At 41.5% G+C, this 20,417-nt stretch overlaps 1 protein-coding gene across 1 annotated transcript in view; it reads right to left on the reverse strand.

Moving 5' to 3' along the window:
- Window positions 1-20,417, reverse strand: part of gcc2 (GRIP and coiled-coil domain containing 2) — a 53,625-nt gene that overhangs the window by 13,149 nt on the left and 20,059 nt on the right. The window contains exons 18-25 of the mRNA XM_080752708.1: window positions 10,649-10,813; window positions 9,761-9,865; window positions 9,216-9,378; window positions 8,539-8,639; window positions 6,921-6,998; window positions 5,290-5,427; window positions 2,546-2,667; window positions 613-789 (exon numbers count right to left, since the gene is read on the reverse strand). Of these exons, the coding sequence (XP_080608834.1) occupies window positions 613-789; window positions 2,546-2,667; window positions 5,290-5,427; window positions 6,921-6,998; window positions 8,539-8,639; window positions 9,216-9,378; window positions 9,761-9,865; window positions 10,649-10,813 (1,049 nt within the window). The remainder of the gene's footprint in view (window positions 1-612; window positions 790-2,545; window positions 2,668-5,289; window positions 5,428-6,920; window positions 6,999-8,538; window positions 8,640-9,215; window positions 9,379-9,760; window positions 9,866-10,648; window positions 10,814-20,417) is intronic.

The following is a 20,417-nucleotide window of genomic DNA, read 5'->3' on the forward strand; positions in this document are numbered from 1 at the left end:
CTGTATCAAGTACGTTATTTACAGGTCCTTTTACCAATTACAGAGGGTTTACGTGGTACTGGATATATATATTTTTTTTTATCACGATAAACGATAATATCGATTATCATCCCATCCCATCCATAAAAAACCCAGGACAAAAGTCCACTCGTCCTAGACAATTTGCCCTCCTGGCCACCAGACTGGAATAAACTCCCTGTCGCACTTAGAACAACAGACTCACTCCCTAGCTTCACTTAGAACAACAGACTCACTCCCTAGCTTCACTTAGAACAACAGACTCACTCCCTAGCTTCACTTAGAACAACAGACTCACTCCCTAGCTTCCGTCGTGGCCTGAAGACCCCAGGTCTTCAGACTCCACCTAAACCCATAGCACTTACCGTAGCACTCACCTACCCCAACGACCATACATGAAAGCTAGATAACTTTTTTTTAAGTTACCTACGTTATTTTTCTCTAGATTGATATTTCTATGCATTTGATGTATTAATGTTGATGTATTGATCTATTACCTTGCTTATTGTATTGACCTTGCTTATAGTAAATCGCTCTGGATTAAGAGCGTCTGCTAAATTTGTAAATTGTAATCCCTACCCTGCGGCTCCCTACCTCTCTCTGAGCTCGGCCTCCTTGCAGATGTTCTCCTGCAGCATCTTGTTGTGTCTGTCCAGCAGCGTGTCGTGCTCGGCGTGCAGCTGCTGCAGCTCTGCAGCGCTGCTCTGCAGGCTCTGCTGGCCCTCTGACAGCCTGGCCCGCAGCTGCTCTACCTGCTCACACAGCTGCTCCCTGGAGAACAAAACACACATTACTATGCTTGTGAGGACGTTAACACAGGGGTATTCGACAGGGTATTGGCAAAGAGCTTTGGTGTAGAGGGGGGAAAAGAGCTGACTAATTACAGAGTGAAAGGTCAAGTTTATTAAGTATTGACAGTTCAAGTGGTTAAATATCTGAAAACACAAAATGACATGAATCCAAAATACACTGATGATTGTGCGGTCAATCAAACAATGAAACTATATGGAATCTATGAAAAGGCCATCTTAAAATACAGCTTGTATCATCCCAGACAACAGTTCCACATTGTGACAAACAGTAAATGTGGTTAAAGGGCTATTATAGGCTAGTCAAACTGAGACCGTTTATATGACCACTGCCAACACATCAAAATAAATGGAAGGCCTTTTTGTGTGTGTGTGTGTGTGTGTGTGTGAGAGTGAGAGAGAGAGAGAGAGAGAGAGTGTGTGTGTGTGTGTGTGTGTGTGTGTGTGTGTGTGTGTGTGTGTGTGTGTGTGTGTGTGTGTGTGTGTGTGTGTGTGTGTGTGTGTGTGTGTGTGTGTGTGTGTGTGTGTGTGTGTGTGTGTGTTAACAGAAACGTCCACTTTCACCAGGGGGAAATATGTGGCGATTTGACAGGTTTCATGTGTTGAATCACAGGGAATCGATCCCTATCTGCTGGTCTGTGTGTGCGGACAGTTTCGTGAGAAATGGCTCCCTCAGGAGAATTCTCTTCTGTAAAGACAAGACCGGTTCCACATTTTCGTCCTGTCCCCTTTTTATTTACTTTTTTGCTGTGATAAAACATTGCCTTACTATTACAAACTCATTCTATTAAAGAAAAAATACCATGACATTTTTGTAACTTTGATGTTGTGAGGACGTGAGTTCATGCGAAAAGAAGTACGCGACTACGCGCTATTCTGCTTAGTTCAGCTTCCCACTGAACAGGAGCCCTGACCAAGATATAGACAGCAGATGTACAATAGATCTGCTGTTTTCAGACATTCATTCATAAATTGTCTGCCTGTAATGACATCCCCAAGATAGGGATGGCGAATTGAAATGGGTTTTCAAGTCACACAGTGTGATATGTAAAGAAGATATTTTAAAGATGTTACAGTATAAGTCAAGGGTCTTCAACAGGTGGTCCTCACAGAGTTACTGCAGGGAGTCCTCTAAATCTTTGTGTGATATCATTTTTTTTCTCCTTTTTTATATTAAGCACTTGAAGGTCTATATTCTGTTAATTTTAGCCAAAAATAGCAGATCTACAAGCTCACAGATCGGCAATTTTCGGTGAAGAGGTTTGGTGTAGAGGGGAAAAATAGCACACTACGTACAGAGTGAAAAGTCAAATGTATTAAATATTGATGGTTGAAGTGGTTAAATATCTGAAAACACAAATTGAGTTGAATCCAAAATACACTGCTGATTGTGCTGTCAAACGATGAAACTATATGGAATCTACGAAAAGGTTGTGGGGGTCCCTGCTTCATCTCTCTCTCAGCTAAGGGGTCCTTGGTCTAAAAAGGTTGAAAACCGGTGTAAGACTGGCATAAGTAGAATGTGGCGGCAGTGGCTCAGGAGGGAGAGCGGACGCATGGGAAACGGAAGGTTCCCAGTTCGATCCCAGGTTGTTGTCCCCCCCGAGTTGATGTTGAAGTGTCCTTGAGGGCCCTATCTTGCACTTTGCATAAAGGTGCTATATAAATGCCCCATTTACCATTTAGAATAATTCAGGAGAATAGGTTGTGTTGTTTACCGTTCTAGTTTGCCTGGTTCTCCATCACTCTGCGAACTGCTCTTGTTCTTCTGCTGTTTGAGAACGTTGTGAACTCGCACCTTGTAGCTCTCAAACTCTGCTGTTGTCGATGCCAGTTCGGCCTGTAAGCAAAACGCAAACACACATGCACACTCACCAAGCACATCTGCATAGAATAGATACAGTATAGGCTATGGTTTGGTAGAGTATCATTAATAACAATTATTTGTGTGACAATGAATTGTCAAGTAAAATGTCATGATTGTGACAACATCCGGAACCAGAAGAAATGGGAGAACCGGATCCAGGAAGCGGAATCGGTTACATTACATTTGGAACCATTACCGGAACTGGTTTTATCACACTGTCAGAGCTGGTACTGTATGTGGACTTCACGTCTGCTATACAATTACAATACCGGTGGTTTGAAAATGTTTTAATTTCAAGGACCACCATAACTGGGGTCCATTAGGTTCCATTTGTACACTCTAAAAGTTACAGATCTGTAAGGGTCCATGTGGAACCCCGTTTTAACAATCATTAAAAGGAACCGCTAAGGCAGGGGTCTTCAACGTTTTCAGGCCAAGGACCCCTTAGTTGAGAGAGATGAAGCAGGGACCCCCACAACCTTATCATTCCACAATTATCAGTGTATTTTGGATTCATGTCAATTTGTGTTTTCAGATATTTAACCACTTGAACCGTCAATACTTAATAAATGTACCTTTCACTCTGTACTTAGTCTGCTCTTTTACCAAAAAAAAGACCAAAAGCTCTTTGCCGAAAATAGCCGATCTACAAGCTCTCAAGGCCTCGCAGCGCGAGGCGTTGTGAGATTGTAGATCTGCTATTGTTGGCTAAAGTTATCAGAATATGGACGCTAGGGTTCAAGTGGTTAATATAAAAAAGGGAAAAAAAAGAATTCTCTCTCTCAAAGATATGGAGGACCCCATGTAGTAACTCTAGGGACCCCCTAGGGGTCCCGGACCCCCTGTTGAAGACCCCTGGGCTAAGGAGTCGGACCATTACGAGAAAATCGTTAAGGACCCGGAATCGTTACAATCCCGAAGGATCCCAACTCTACTTTTGACACTGTGGTACCGTCTCATCCCTATTTCCTCCGCAGATGGAATTCGGTTTGAGACCCTTAAACCCTCTCCCAATCTGGCACTGATGGAAAAATCTATAGCAATACGTCTGCGAGCGGTGTTGAGTCACAGAGCACTAACGGAGGCGGAGGGTCTGGGGGGGAGGGGTGAGGGGAAAAATAGCACATGTAATGGGAAGAGAAAGAAGCAAAGGAGAGAGGTAGAGAGTGCAGAGGAAGAGCGATGGCGCTCCTGGAAGCCGTTTGGCTGATGGATTGTCCTTCGGGGCCGTGAGGTGAGAGTGCCGTGGACTCGCGTCGCTATATTACACCATGCTGGTGGAAGTACCACGATTTCTTCTACCACAATATGAAAATACTCTGTTACAAGTAGAACGCCTGTATTAATTAACCCATTTAGAACGGGTACACATTATTGTGTATCATTATTTCATGCTTTAACTATTGAAAAATAGCAGATATACAAGCTCACAGCGCGGCACCGAGTGCCGCGCTGCGAGCTTGTAGATCTGCTATTTTTGAAAAATCGTGAATATGTTGACCTGATTCTATAAGTGTCTTTTGAATCCTTCTAAGGTTTTTTGAAAAACCAATGTTTCTGAGTTAGCAATCTGGCCAACTGCTATTTTTCACTGGTTAAAGAATTCAATAATTCTAGGCCTAATTTAATTAAACATTTTACTTGAGTAAAAAAAAAAAAAAAAAAAAAAAAAAAAACGTTTTAAAAAGAAGTATCCAAAAGCTTGTGTTTTGAGCTTGTAGACAAAGCGTACATACATATCATTGCTGTTGGGTGGAAACCTCTTCATGTCCAAATTTCAAAACGTGTTAATTTACAGGATTCAGATCTAAAAATAGAACAAATAGCAGATCTACAGGCTCAAAATGTGTATTGAGCTTGTAGATCTGACATTTGTATACGTTTATGCTCAAGTAAGGCATTAATTCATGAAAATAATAAAAACCCAATTAAAACATGGCATTGAGAAGTTTCCGCCCGACCGCGACGTTAGCGACAAAGCAAATGATGGCTCGATAGATAAACCTGCCAAAAAATAGCCGATCTACAAGCTCACAACGCGTCGTTGCGAGCTTGTAGATCTGCTATTTTTTGGCAAATGTTCCTCCCCAGGATAAAGGTTTTTGATTATCGCGATAATATCGTCAATCACAATTTCTTTAGTCACAATAAAGCCCTTTGCACAAAGGACATTTGCATTTTTTTCGTTTGCTGCATGAATAAAACGCATTGGATTTGGTGTGCAATGCTGTGCGGAATCGGCGCTGCGGATCCCAAAAGGAGTCATAAAAGGAGTGATGAGTTTTTTACCGCATGCGACAAGACGCACAAATCGAACTGGGTTCGATCGAGAAAAAAACGCACGGCCGCAGCCACTTGTCGCACGGCTAATTCGGATCCGGTGTGCATGAGGTCGTAGCGAATCATTGTTTTCTTTAAAAAAAAAGAAAATTGTCCGTTTTATCCGTGCAGATAAACGCGCCTGTGTGCAAAGGGCTTAATCGTGATATGAAATTTTCATATCATCCCATCCCTAGTGTGTGTGTGTGTGTGTGTGTGTGTGTGTGTGTGTGTGTGTGTGTGTGTGTGTGTGTGTGTGTGTGTGTGTGTGTGTACCTTGGCGGTGTCACACTCCTGCTGCAGGCTGGAAATGCATTGCTGCAGGGAGCTGCTGCTCCTGTGCTGCTGCTCCATCACGCAGCGCAGCTGCTCCTGCAGCCGGTGGCACTCTGCCGTCACCTCACACAGCTGGATCTGAGCATGCACGCACACGCACGCACGCACACGCACACACACGCACACGCACACACACACACACACACACACACACACACACAATAAAACATTTTAAAATAGTGAAAATAGCTGATGGTTGTAGGTCTAGTAGTTTCACTACTTTTGTGAGATACTATTGTATAAGAAAAACTTACAAAAAAAAAATAGGCATGAGGAGGTTGTATTTTGTAATTAGTGAGTGATTCATTAATTATGGGAGTGTTAGTCGCATAAAGTAATTTATTGAAACCGTAGGTCGCAGATGAATATGTGAACGGTCACAGCTTGTCCGTATATGTGTATCTCTGTCTGTCTGTCACGCCTGACACTGTGGTTCTATGGGTTTGCAGCTCTGACATTACGCTCTGGCTTCACTGGGATGTCACACTAACAGAATCCCTTTTATGCCCATATATGGAGTTCCCTGATGTCATCAATATTAAGCCCATATCTAACAGGACTTCATATGGGAGGCCACATCGGCCACATACCACACTAATGGCTGGTTCTACAGACAGGGATCTCCATGTATGGGCATAAAAGGGTATGATGTCAGATGTCATAGACATCATAGGACTTTCACATCTTAACAAAAAACAGTTTGGAATAATTCACTGCATGTGCAATGATAAAGATTTGGAATATTATTTGCGGAAACCAGAACGTTTCAAGAAAATGTACTTTTACACAATATTCAAATTTTTCGAGGTTGATCTGTATACAGCTCTGCCTTCAGCATAGCAATTTGCCCTGTGATCTAGAGTCACCTATTGGACATACCATGTAACAACAGCCTACATACAGTATTCTAACATGTTATGTAACACAAAACGAGTCACAAAGAAAGAACAGAGCATCTTTTTTATTTTTATTTGTAATCTTTTTTTAGATCTGGTACGCATATCTGTGTCACCACTTTAACCATTATTTCATGCTTTAACTATTAAAAAATAATACAAGCTCACAGTGTGGCACTCAGTGCCGCACTGTGAGCTTGTAGATCTGCTATTTTTGAAAAATCTTGAAATTGTGTACAAATCTTTGAATGTACGTATATATATTTTTAAGCAGACATTTCTAACGCAAATCCTTCTTTCTCTTGGTCCATGGAACTAAATATTTTCAGATGGGGGTCCGTGGTCAAATACATTCTAGGGGGTCCTTTTTTAAGGTCTAAATGAAATAAACAAAACATCTGTAAAAAAAAAAAAGTTAAGTCTCTATTGTATATTCTGATAGTAATCATTATACTAGAGTGTTTGTCTCCAGCTCTTTAACAAACAGAAAATGCTAAACAGTGGGTTCACCAATTTCAGCCAATCAGGAGAGAGTACCCATTCATCAGCTGCGATTGTATGGTGCTGCAGTTCCTTCTTTGTGTCGTCGTGTGAGCTCTCCCTCTCCTGATTGGATCAGATTAGTATCCCGATGTATTTTGTGTTCAGGGTTCAGGGCGGGTGGATATGGCTTACCTTGGAGCTCTCCAGCTGTTGCAGGTTGGCCTCCAGTTCACCTTTCAGAGAGGCATGCAGCACCACATGAGATGCCTCCTTCTCACACGCACGTGCACACACACACACACACACACACACACACACACACACACACACGCACGCGCACACACAGAAAAATGTACGCGGTTACACGCAGCAAATACAGACACATTACACACATGCCATTAACTATGCCCAACAGCTTCAAAGGCAACCAGTAGGTATCGTGCACACACATGGTTGTGTAACAATATTTGCATTCATTAGATTAGATACATACTAAGTTACATTCTGTTGTCAGGCAGAAACTCCTTATTTATCTCCTCAACCTTTTCATATATTAATGCCCTAGCTTGCCACACATTGTGAGCTTGAAGATCTGCTATTTGTGCTATAAAAATGTATAAATGTATTTTTTAAAGTGAACGTGATTAGGTCTGTGGGTTTTACAACTATTTAATCAATGAAAAGTATTAACAAGAGCTGTTAAAGCAATAAGCCACAAGAGGTCGCTGTTTACTTTCGATTTTACAATGGCTGAGAGGTGTGGTGAGGCATGGCTCTGGCCCTAAAGTTGAGGTAAACCAGAACCTCTCTTCTAAAACGGTTACAAATTTGGCAACATGAAAATCATAGACACGTCCTGATTCAAACAGTTTTTAATAACAATTTGCTACAAGAACAATCTCTACAAGAAAGTAGTCCCCGGCTTCCCCCAACTGACGGCACAAGCCAGGAAGAGCATCCTCCTGGTTTACGATCGCTTGTCTTTGTCACAAGAAGCCCCACCCAAAGCCCCTCAGTCGCTCGCCGTCATACGGATACAATTATGGAACGGCTTAGAAGCTCTGCATGGCCAGGCCTTGTGAGGAAATCAGGCGCCCCTCTTCCCACGTTCTCCTACAGATACCCTGAGTCACGCAATGCTGTGACTGACACAAGCTGATCCAAGGAAATGTGTGTAATATATTGTATTTTAGCACTGGAATCAGCTAATCAGAATCAAGGATTGGGGCTATCCGTTTTAGAACAGTTTTGGGGGGGTCCCCAGTAAATTATGTGCAACATTGTTTTTTCTCACTCAACAGTAAACAAACCAACATAAAGTTTAAGTCTATGAAGGGTATCTGCACATTTCTAAAGTGTCAATTTAAGGACTTTTAAATGCCTCTAAAATGACAAATTAGACATTGGTCAAATTGTCAAATATTAGAGGCAGAAATTGAGAAAATAGCCGATCTACATGCTCACAAAACGCGAGGCGTTGTGAGCATGTAGATCTGCTATAATAGAACTGTGTTAAACAAAATATAATGCCTCAACTCTTAGTGCTCGTCAGGGTGGGGGGTCCCCAGTTAAAATATGATTATTTTGGGGGTTGCAGCCTGAAAAGGTTGAGAACCACTGTTTTAGAAGACTAAATAAAAACTACATTATATTCACTGGAACACAGGTTATAATCCCCCCCCCCCCCCCCACCCCACTCCGTTTCCTGAAAAGTAACGCTTTTGAACATACAAGGTTTGCAACCGACGCCGACGATACGGTAATAGGAAATCCTCTGGGACAGACTTGACACACACACACACACACACACCTGTTTTTTGGCATCGGCCAGATCTTTCTTGGTCTTCACCAGAAGCTGTTTCATCTTGGACATCTTCTCCTCCCCCTGATCCAACTGGGATTTCAGACCCTCTGAAAACACACACACACACACACACACACACACACACACACACACACACACACACACACACACACACACACACACACACACACACACACACACACACACACACACACACACACACACACACACACACACACACACACGTCACAAAATTAGCTCAACAGAAATAAAGGCTTTTGATGTTTTTTTTTTAATGTTTGATGTTGATTCACCCAGGTTTGATTCAGTTTGAACTTTGATTGAATTATATAGGCGAGTGAGTGGTTAATGCATCATAGAGGATTTGTCAAAGAAAAAGAAAAAGAAAAAAAACTTAATGAATGTTCTTTTCAGTATGCTGATTAATTGCATGCATATTCATTGTTAGCTCAACGGTATTATAAATGAGGGTCTAGCCACCAATCAGAGCGTTTACATGCACTGCAATAACTCATTTATATTAATGTGTATGTACTATGTACACAGTAGTAACCTGATTAATACAACCCACATGTACTTCTTGTTTAGGTTTAAATAAAGTTCTGAATGAATGGATCATTAACAAATGAACGAAACACAAACAAACGAACACACAAGCATACCTATGTCCTGTTGGAGCGTGTTCTCTCTCTGCGTATGTGTGTGAATCTGTGCCTTCAGCTCCTCCACACACGCGTCCTTGTCGGACATTTTGGCGTTGAGCTCCTTGACCAGTCGCTCATAGTCAGCCATCTCCATGTCCATTAGAGAGCTCTGCTGCGCCTCCTAGTGGGACAACCAACACATCACACAATTGTTGTTGATAAAAAAAAAACAGTCAAGTATTTCTTTTTTTTTTTTCTCAGCATTTTTGAAACTTTTTGAATAATCTGGAATAATCTCTCATGGGGGTGGTCCCTGGCATAAATATTTTCAGAAGGGGGCCACAACCAAATTAATATTCATTTGCGGGGGCATTGTCTTGACATGTATGACCCAGCCTCAGTTCCAGTGTGGTTCTAGTCTGAGTGCTTGTGTTGTAGCTCCAGGTCTCTCATACAGCTCTCTATTCATACACAGTATTACTGCTGCTGCCATCGCTTCACTGCATGTCTGACTGGTGTGCGTGCGTGCGTGCGTGCATGTGTGTGTGTCTGTGTCTGTGTACCTTGCGGAGTTGCTCCAACTCCTGGGCTGTCTGCTGAGATTGTTGTTGTTGCTTACGGAGCCGAGCTGTCAGCTCTTCTACCTCCTTCATAGACGACGACAACTCCTGGTGAGAGAGACATAGAGAGAGAGTTAGAGAGAGATCAGACCAATGTGGATGGCTGGCCGCCGTGCTACCTTTACAGTAGATTTGTCCAATCTCATTTGCATCGCAGCCAAGAAAGCGGTATCTCAGTCTTGCCTCTGAGACTGTAAGCCATCAGGCTTAACAAGCACTGAACAAATACAGTTCACTGCCCGGACTATATGGCCACTTATCTGTGGCTAATGTAAACTGACCTATGACCTATGACAATACTTGTTTTGCGCTTGCCATGCATGCTGAATATTGACAGATCCTGTCATGGACCTTGATTTAAAAATAGATAATAAGCAGATAATACATTACTAATAAAGCATTGCAGATGCCATAGCACCCCAAATCATAACTGACTTCGGAAACTTCAAGCAACTCTGACTTCAGAAGGTTGTCATTTCTCTAATATAACATATCCTTGTTTTGAGTGGTCTCGTGTAATATTGTAATATTTTGAAATATGGTTTTTGATATTCATGAGCAGTATGCCATAAAAATTCAAAACTTTAACAAAAAAAGGTTTGGAATAATTCACCGAATGTGCAATGTACGAACGCTTCAAGATTACAAAATATTATAATTTTCTGAGATTGATCTGTAGCATGATCAAGTGTGGCGTTAATTTTACGGAAAAAACTTTAAAGGAGGTTTCTGCTCGACAGCAACCTTACAGTGGTTGGTATTTAAGGCCCTTTGGGGCAGATCGTGGTAGTTCATGCCGCTCATGGTCTCCATCATCTGGTGGTGGCTCACCTTGGCCTTGTGTTCCCTGGTGGCCCTCTCAGCCAGCAGGTCTCTGTCCAGGCTGGCTGTGTGTCTGTGCTGCTCCTGACACTGAGCCTCCAGCTGTCTCACTGTGCTCCTCATGGTGTCCATGCCGGCCAGCAGGTCCTGCTTCTCGCCGAACAGCGTCTCGTTCTGCCATGACACATTACAAACATGGTCAACTTACATTATACTGTGGTTTCTGAACCTTTTACTCTGTTCTGTTTTTCCTTTGGGTCCGTTCTGCGATCTCTATGAGGATAGGGGATGCTTTGCTACACTTTAAAATGAAGACCCCCACGGTCATAAACAGCGGCTTACAGGCTCATAGCACGCACATCGGACAATGCTCTTCACGTGTGTGTGTGTGTGTGTGTGTGTGTGTGTGTGTGTGTGTGTGTGTGTGTGTGTGTGTGTGTGTGTTCTTGCTGTCAGCCGCGGGTACACATTGCCACAGTGGGTAGGAATGGCACGTTTAGGAATGGAGAACTGACCCCGGCGGCCTCAAAACCCTGCAACATACAGACAAGAGTATGCAGAAAAATGCAGAAACACAGAATGTACAGTATAGAGAGATAGATGGATGCATAGAGAGATAAATGGATGCAGTGAGATGGATGGATGTATAGAGATGGATGGATGGATGTATAGAGAGTTGGATGGATGGAGATAAAAGACAAACACAGAATGAGAGTTTGATGCCTCCTTGTGATCCTACCACTTTTGCCTGATTGATAACCGGTCACACACTGACAAAGGCCCATCTACAAACTCACAACATATCACAATGTGTTGTGTGACGAGTTTTGAAAGAAGAAAGAAAATGAGGCTGTGCACAATAACACAATGAGACATTGTGATCAGCTATTTTTGCCATAAATATAGATGACTTGAGGATTGCTCTTTTGTGTGCTTTTTTGGCACAAAAGTTTGAAAACCCCTGGTGACAATGACTGAAGTCTTATAGTGCTTGTGAATTTGGAACTAAGTAAGTATATAGGCCTATTCACACATGCATTTCTGCTTTTGCAGGGCCTAAAACCATCATTGAATACCTAATGTCATCAAGGCCTGCCTCTGGGTCGCTTTGACTGAAAACTGTTATGCTGAAAATGGTTAGCCAACCGTGAGGTTTAAACCGTGCCCAGCTGAACAGAGCCAAACTGTGGAAATGCAATTTACAGTTATTATTAACCGTGTTCAGAACTGTTCTAGGGCGTAGAGTGGTGAAGGTGCCAAGCCTAACGCACAGTGATGGTGCTTGCTTCGAAATGGTGTTGTGGGTAAAATGTTTACTGAATGCATATGCATACGCACAAGTTTTTCTCCGATTCACAGACACTCTACTACGTGTTTTAAAGCGATCGGTGGGTGGATTGTTGTGAAGAATAAAGGTGAGTGAAAACTCTCTGAATCCTGGCAGGGGCAGAGCAGACGATGTTTTAACTCTGGCAGTTAATGAGGTAACAAGAGGTGCAAATGTACATGTTAAAGTACCTATCGATGTCAGGCGTCAACCACAGTGTCAGGCGTGACCTTCAGACAAGATACGCGGACAAGATGTGCCGGTTTTCATACAGTAGTAAACTTGCGACCTGTGGTCGCAATCAAATATTCTTGTTTGACGGTGCTGGCGGGCTATATAGTACAACTTAGGAGTGAAGCCGCGCGCTGTATAGAAATTGTCATCTGGCCACATTTGGCCCCCGGGCCACACTTTGGACACCCCTGGCCCTGATCGATGTCATTAATTTATACTTAAAAATGTACAAGACCAGTATATACCTGCACACCAGTATGAGCTGGTGTACTGATGAAAACAATGCTCTCTTCAATTGATTTTGCTGCTAGCTAGCCAGCCTAAACTCTGACCTTGCACGTCTTCATCATGTGTCTACCGTGACGTCTATAGCTCAAAAACAAAGCTGTATGTTTCACACACATGCGCATGCACACACACACACACGTATGCAAATACAGTACAGCGGCTGATGTGGCACACGGATGCACCCACGCGACACATCCAAACTCATTCAAGCAAATCTGACAACCAGACACTCTGCGGACGCCCGTCTGTCTGCCAGCAAAACAACAAGCTCCCATCATCCGTCCATCACCTAAACACACCATACAATAAACAGAAAGAAACACACAGGTCGCCACTGGAGCTCAGAGGTGGCAAGTAAATAAGTACATTTACTCAAGTACTGGACTTTTGTAAAGTATACTTCTATTCCACTGCACCTCAAAGTAAATTCTACTCCACTCCAATTATTTCAAAAGTTTAGTTACATGTTATTTTGTAGATTTGGGTTATCATAAAAAAAAAAAAAAAAAACATACATTAACCAATTAAGCACCATTTTGTAAATCATTTTTTCGAAAATCTTGTAGCTGATCTACAAGCTCAAAACGAGTCACGATGCGACACACTGTGAGCTTGTAGATCTGCCATTTTCTAATTTCTGAAATAGTGCTTTTAATATTGGATCTTTAAGTATATTTTGATATAAAACTTTTGGTTACTCAAGTAAAATACTGAATGCAGGACTTTAACTTCTATATTGTGCTATTTGCTACTTTTTTTATTTTTTATTTTTTAAGTTTTTTTTCAACCTTTATTGATAGGACAGTAGACTGACAGGAAATGGGGGGAGAGATGGGGAGTGACACGCGGCAAAGGTCGTCCGGATCGGGAATTGAACCGGCGACGCCGCCAGGCATCCATGCCTATGTGGCAATGCCTAAGTGGTATGCGCATGGACCAGTAGGCCAGTGGGCGCTTTGCTACTTTTACTTAAGTAAAACAAACACAATGAAAACACTGCAAGGAAGAGTACTTCTCCTTCTTCTTCCGTTCTCCCCAGAGGTCTATGTGCTCACACAAGCAGAAAGCTCTCCCTCTTGAGGAAAGAGCATAATGGCAGCAGGCAGCAGATGGAAGGAATCCTAGCGCTGCTCCATTTACCTGCCTGCTGCTCCCAGGGTGCTGGGACCCACGGAGAGAGAGAGAGAGAGGTACACACTACACACAGAGAGATAATGGTTCTTTAAAAAGGCTGTATGGTTCACCTACTGTACAAAAGAAAATGTTATTTAGTGAATGATTCTTCATGTTCCTCATATGGTTCTAAACCAATGGTTATAAAACGTTATAATTTCAAAGACCACAATAACTCTTGAGAGTTTTCACGCACCATTTGAAGACTCTCAGAGTTACAGGCCTGTTAAGAGTCCATTTGGAATAGCAGATCCACAAGCTCGCAGTGAGCTTGTATATCTGCTATTTTTCAATAGTTAAAGCATAAAATAATAATACACTATAATGTGTACCCGTTCTAAACTGGTCGGTCCAACGGTGCTTAACCGAGGTGCTTTTTTGATACACTCGGACTGAAAGACCTGCAAGAAACACCCTCCCGTCAAGGAACCCTGAGGATCCCTACTCCACTTTGAGAAGCAGACCAAGTAATAGACCTCTGGCAAGGGTTCTTCATAGACTTCACTCTGGTTCTACATTCGCTACCATTCATTCAACAGAAGCCAACGGCATGAAGATCAAAGCTACAGTCTATCATTAGGGCTGTCACGATTATGACATTTTACATTTAATTGTCACTCAATTAATTGCGATTAACGATTTAATTGTGTTTTTGTGTTAATTACATTTCTGTTGCACATGGCAGATATGACACACAACCAAAATATACAAAGAAATTCCCCTACTTAAACAAGAATTGACACAGTCAATATATAAGCTGGTCAGATGAAAAAAAATATGTTTTTTGAAAAAAAAGAAAATGTTTTTTGAAAAAAAAAAGTTTTGGAAAAAAATGTTTTTTGGAAAAAAAAAAAGTTTTGAAAAAACTCGGGCGTGCTCAAACAACAGTAATAACTGCGTATTACCTTACTGTACTTTACTGTACTGTATACTGTACCTCACTGTACTGTACTGTACATATTCTGTGTTCTATATCTATGAAGTCTGTGTTCTAGATCTATGAATTTTGTCACTCCCCCCCCCCGTGTATGTGTATGTGTGTGTGTGTGTGTGTGTGTGTGTGTGTGTGTGTGTGTGTGTGTGTGTGTGTGTGTGTGTGACTTTTACTTATAACTGAGTACATCTACAGTGCAGTATTGATACTTTTAAGATACTTTTAAAAAAACAAGTGTAAAACATTTGAGTACTTTTTCCAACAGCTACTTTCCCCCATAGCCTGGAGGACTCCTGCTAAGTTTGCAGTTGCCATATAGCCTATTACTCTATAAATCTATCTGTGATGTCTGATTTTACTAAAACTAGCATGCTTATTAGGCAGTAGTGGGAAAAGTACTCGCATTCTTTACTTAAGTATCATACAAGTGGAAGACTTGTATTCAAAATTTACTTGAGTACAAGTATAAAAAGTATTTGTATTGAAATGTACCAAAAGCAGAAAGTACGCATTATGCAGAATGCAACCAAGGTGTTCAAATAAGTGTATTGATTGTACGCTATTTTCCAAAATCTTGTCTTGTGACACAAAAGTTTCCTTTTCTTTGATGATTGTTAGCCATATGGTTTAAACCCTAAAGTTAACTTGTTGCATTTATGTGGTCCACCCTCTGTTCTCAAAGAAAGGGAGATGTAAGGAGTGCCTTTATTTTGTAGTAACCGGATGTGACGACGTACACAGGACGCGGGAGATGGACCTGGGAGGTTGTGCTCTACCGCAGTATTGACTAGCCTGTTGCTTCACACTGCTGTGTTGTTGCTGCTCATTTGTTTAATAAATACAAGACTTCGGATTACGTCGTTGTACGAGCCTGATAAGAGTAACTTGACATGCAGCAGCTACTCGGACCAGTAAACTACCGAATGCAAATGTTATATGGACGTTTATTTCAGCCACCAGGAAATAGACGGAGCCGCTCCAGCCAGAGAAACCATTTCATTACGACCGCAATAGTTTTGTGCTTGTCATTTCGCCAAGGTGATTCATGTTTGTTTTCTCTGCTGTCATAGTGTTCTGTACTATTGCAACTTTTAGCCAAATATATGTCTATATACATATGTATAGTAGCACTTTATCCAACGTCTGTGCATGTTTCTTCTTTCCCCACCTCACGTCCACTTGGCAGATCGATGGGCTGCGTTGTCGACTCAACATTGTAATAATAATAAAACACAACTTCTCAAACTCATGCATTACTCTTTATTTCTACAAACATACTGTCATGTTTCATTGTCATTAGAGTATAGTCTGGACTACACTTTTAGAAAACGTGCTGTGCATTATTTAACATTCTGCTACTGTAAATGATTTTCGAACTTTGCTGTCTAGAATCTGCGACATGCTCTGAGCTTGTAGGTCTGCTATTTTCGGCACAAAGCGACGTTTTGATACAAAGCATGAATTAGACTGTCCCAGAAGTGCAATTAGAAATCACACAAGTGCATTGTTGTTAGCATTTGACAAGCTATGCATGTAAGCAAGCAACAGATGGCCCGATTGGGCTTGGTCTAATAGCTGGATCTTGCAATGAAAACGTCCATGATGGCTACTATTTACGACACTCAGGCACTTAACTACACAATCTATACTTCCATAACTTATGCCAGCATGTCCATTTTTATCATGGGCATACAGATATTACCAGAGACAAATCTGCAAGCCCTAAATGTATGCTAACCTACTAGTGCATACTAAGCTCACAACGTGTCGCATCTGTACTTTTACTTTTGTGTCGCATCTGTACTTTTACTTTTGGTACTTTAAGTATAGAAAGCTTATTCTGGCTGCTTCAAAAGTGTAATAAATGAACTCAATGTTTTAAAACCTACAAAACAACCCTAATATTAAGAAAATTGGACATTAACTGGCTGGCGTACTGTTCAGTCCAGTTGGTGGCGGTAATGCCCCTTTAAGGTTACACCAACCACCAATAAACCCCAAAGAAAAGAAGAAGCAGCAACCAGGAAGACCAGGCGATCGCTTTAGTTGGTTTGTTCTTTGCTAGCACCTAGCACCCATACATGGCTAAACCGTTTGCCACAACAACAAAAAAAGCAGATACACGGTTAAAATTAATCTTTCTCCTCCGGCAATTGGACTTCATTTGGAAAGCTGAGTCGTAAATGTATTGTATCTGTGGTCATGTTTGCCCTTTTTTCACTGTGCATTGTCTCGTATAATAGTCTGTTTCATAATGATTTCGTATTGGTTCTTTGTCATCACAACTTGTTAACATCTGTATGTTACCAAACATCTAGCTATACATAGCCTCGGTATAAAATGCAAAAGACGTTAGGACTGAGTGATTATACAGTTGACGTAGTTTCTCATTTGGCCGCATAGTCAGCCCCGGTCAGCCCTCACAACAACAAAAGCCAGCCATGTATGGTGTTTTCGGATGTTTTTCGCTAACGTAATGCTTTTAAACACATTTGTATTTGGAAAAGTATATTGAGATGACGATGATGATGACTGCTCAATGTTCCCATAATGCTTTGAATGAACGTGACAAAGTGAACATATAACTGACTGACTATTGTGGGATGTAATCTGCAGTAGACGCCTGTGAATGTCCTGTCTATTCCTTATATTATTTACATTTTCCCCTTATGTAAGGGGTCCTACATTAACATTGCTTCATCACATTTAACTAAAACATGAACGCCACAGAAGATGCGCGTCCGCCACAACCACCGTGAGGAGTCCTGCTGTTATATGACCGCCCGCCCATCTCCGTCTTCCGTGGGTACAAGCACATCAGCATTGGAAAGTGGTTATAATCGTCCTGCTGCGACATGACGGGCCGAACGGACCTCCGATGGAACTCGACCATCACACACCGTCTTGGTTCTTTTAATGTTGTCTGACAATGACAAATTACTCTGCCTATAGAAAGACTACACACCTTAACGCTCAATGATGCCAGACGTTTTTATAGCCTCGGATGTAATGGTGTGTTGCAAAACAGTGGACTAATTCAATCAATATGGGATGTTATGATAGTGTACAATTGCTTGGCTAACTGCAGTAAGCTAGCGTGTTAGCATGCGGCAGTCATGTTTTCATCTTTTTAACATGACAAAAGACGCCTGTAGCAAGTTTGAAGTTGCCTTAGAGCCTATTACTCTATACATCTATCTGTGATGTCTGATTGTACTAAAACTAGCATGCTTATTAGGCAGTAGTGGGAAAAGTACTCGCATTCTTTACTTAAGTATCATGCAATACTGCAATGTCAGTGGAAGTCTTGTATTCAAAATGTAGGATACTTGAGTACAAGTATAAAAAGTATTTGTATTAAAAGGTACCAAAAGCAGAAAGTACGCATTATGCAGAACTTAATGTAACCAAGGTGTTCAAATAAGTGTATTGATTGTAGGCATTTTCCAAAATCTTGTGGTATTTCACTGCTACACATCGTTCTAAATATATGCTTTCTTGTCATTTAGTACAATGAATGTGTTACCGTGTCTCTAGAAATGTGCTCATTATTTGTGAAGATACTAACTGTAATTCTCAAAGACTCGCATTGGTTCATTCATTACATCGTTTTTGCTCTGTTTCATTTGATATTAAAATGCAACTCGAATTAATCTACTGTGTGGACACTGATCAGATGACAGGAAGAAGCAGCTCATCAATGAATGTACTTTGTGTTGCTTTTGTAAATTGTGTAGGGTACGATATTTTCATGACTTCACACCAAAGCCCATATCATGGTCATAGAGTTAAATCATTAACAACTTGCATACTCGTTCAGTTCATATGTTAATGCAGATGGTATGCAGATGGTGTGACACATCACCTACTACAGCCTACAACGATGCCCAGGGCAACACTGCATATTGTCTATAAATGGCTCACAGTTTAAATAACGTACGGTTTATTTGGACAATCATCTGTAACAGATGAAGTATAATTAAATACGACGTGATTAACGTTTGTTTGACATCCTCATCACAATTACATTGGATGCATCGCGTTGATTAAAGTGAATGGCTGCTATAGTTTTGCTAGTTTTCATCACCTAATCACCTTCCTTTCATAACCTAATCTCTACGTTTAGAATTGAAAGAAGAAAAATAATGTTAATGTTAGTATGAAGCTAATTATAAAGCTTAAATGGATGATGATGTCAACAATGACTTGTGAAAATCAAAGAATGATAGCCGATCTACAAGCAATCATACAAACATTTTGTACTTTGATGCCAATACTTTTGTACTTTTACTCAAGTATAGACCTCTCTTTTCTTCTGTTTCATTTATCACAAGCAGGCTGGCCACAGGCACCGCCTCAGTGTGAAGGAATGGTGCTCCCTGCTGGACAAAATATTTCATTACAGCAGTATAGGTCTGGAGGGCCTGGCCAATGGATCATGAGCTCGGTGACCATGTGACATGGACAGCCAATGGGCAAATAGGTCCCCTGAATGTCTCAGGACAATGTAATCTGTTTAAAGAGCTGGTCCTGCTGACCAGCTAAAAAGAACAAGCTCACAACGTGTTGCATCGCGACGCGTTGTGAGCTTGTAGATCGGCTATTTCCACAATTTTAGAAAATGTTTGAGAATGTAATTATGACATTTTTTCAACATGGAAACGATTATGCCAGAATAATTGTGATTACGTCAAATAATTGCGATTAGACGATTATGTAATAATTAATTTGTGACAGGCCTATCTATCTACCATTCATGTTCAATGGAAGCCAGTTGTATGAACATACAAAGCAACGCCCGGGGGTTTGTAGCTGCTGTAAAAGCTACAATCCAAGCTGCGCGGGCTTCAACTGCAGCTGCAAAGCTACAAAACCACAAAGTGTTGTTCAGCCATTTCCACTCCCCTTCTCTCTTCACAAAATTATTTCTTGTAATGGAAGGAAACTATGTTAAGCCAGTTCCTGTTCTTTTTAACCCCAGGCTTTATATTTTCCTTAATATTTTTTCTCGCTCGTCTGAAGCACGCTTGACATCAACAAGTGTGTTGATCAACACTTCAACAACGAGGCAGTGAAAGACACACTGCGTCACTTTGTACCAGTCCCAGTGTGCAAGCAGCATGAAGAGACACCTTCGGTTCCAGTTGGCATCCTTTATTTCCCTGTGCGAATAAAGGGGTTGAGCGTGTCCCAGCCGATGGCCTGTTTGTGGGTACTGGGCTGTCAAGACGGTGTGGTAAAGTGTCTGGTGCTAAATGATTGGACATAAATCAGACGGCAGGCAGGCAGGCGGGCGGCTGAGTTAGGTGAAATGTATTGGGAGAGATGTACTGCAGCAAACGGTGGCCGTGTTGAAATTTACTTGAGGAAAAAGAAAAACAGTCTGTATGCACGTGTGTGTGTGTGTGTGTGTGTGTGTGTGTGTGTGTGTGTGCGTGCGTGCGTGCGTGCGTGCGTGTGTGCGTGCGTGTACTTGTACTGTATTACTATACTTGTGAGGGCCAAATGTCCCTGCAAGTATAGTAGTACTGAACTGGAGGAATAGAAATTTTGATTGTGAGGACAATATTCTTCTTCTTTTTAAAAAGATGTCACAGTATGTTTACAATTAGGTTGGGTTTATAGGATTAGACACTTAGTTACAGGCCGGTCCGAAAATAGCCACATCTACAAGTTCAAGTTTTATCTGAAAACATCATTGCACAACAGTATGAATTATGATGTTTCTTACAATTCAAGATACTGCTCTAAGCTCCTAATGAGTTGCACGGCTATTTTTGCCAATAGGGTTGGGGGGGTTAAAAATGGTGCACAAAAAGATA

This window comes from Nannobrachium achirus, assembly GCF_963921795.1.
Source record: "Nannobrachium achirus genome assembly, chromosome: 22".
Taxonomy (NCBI): Eukaryota; Metazoa; Chordata; class Actinopteri; order Myctophiformes; family Myctophidae; genus Nannobrachium; species Nannobrachium achirus.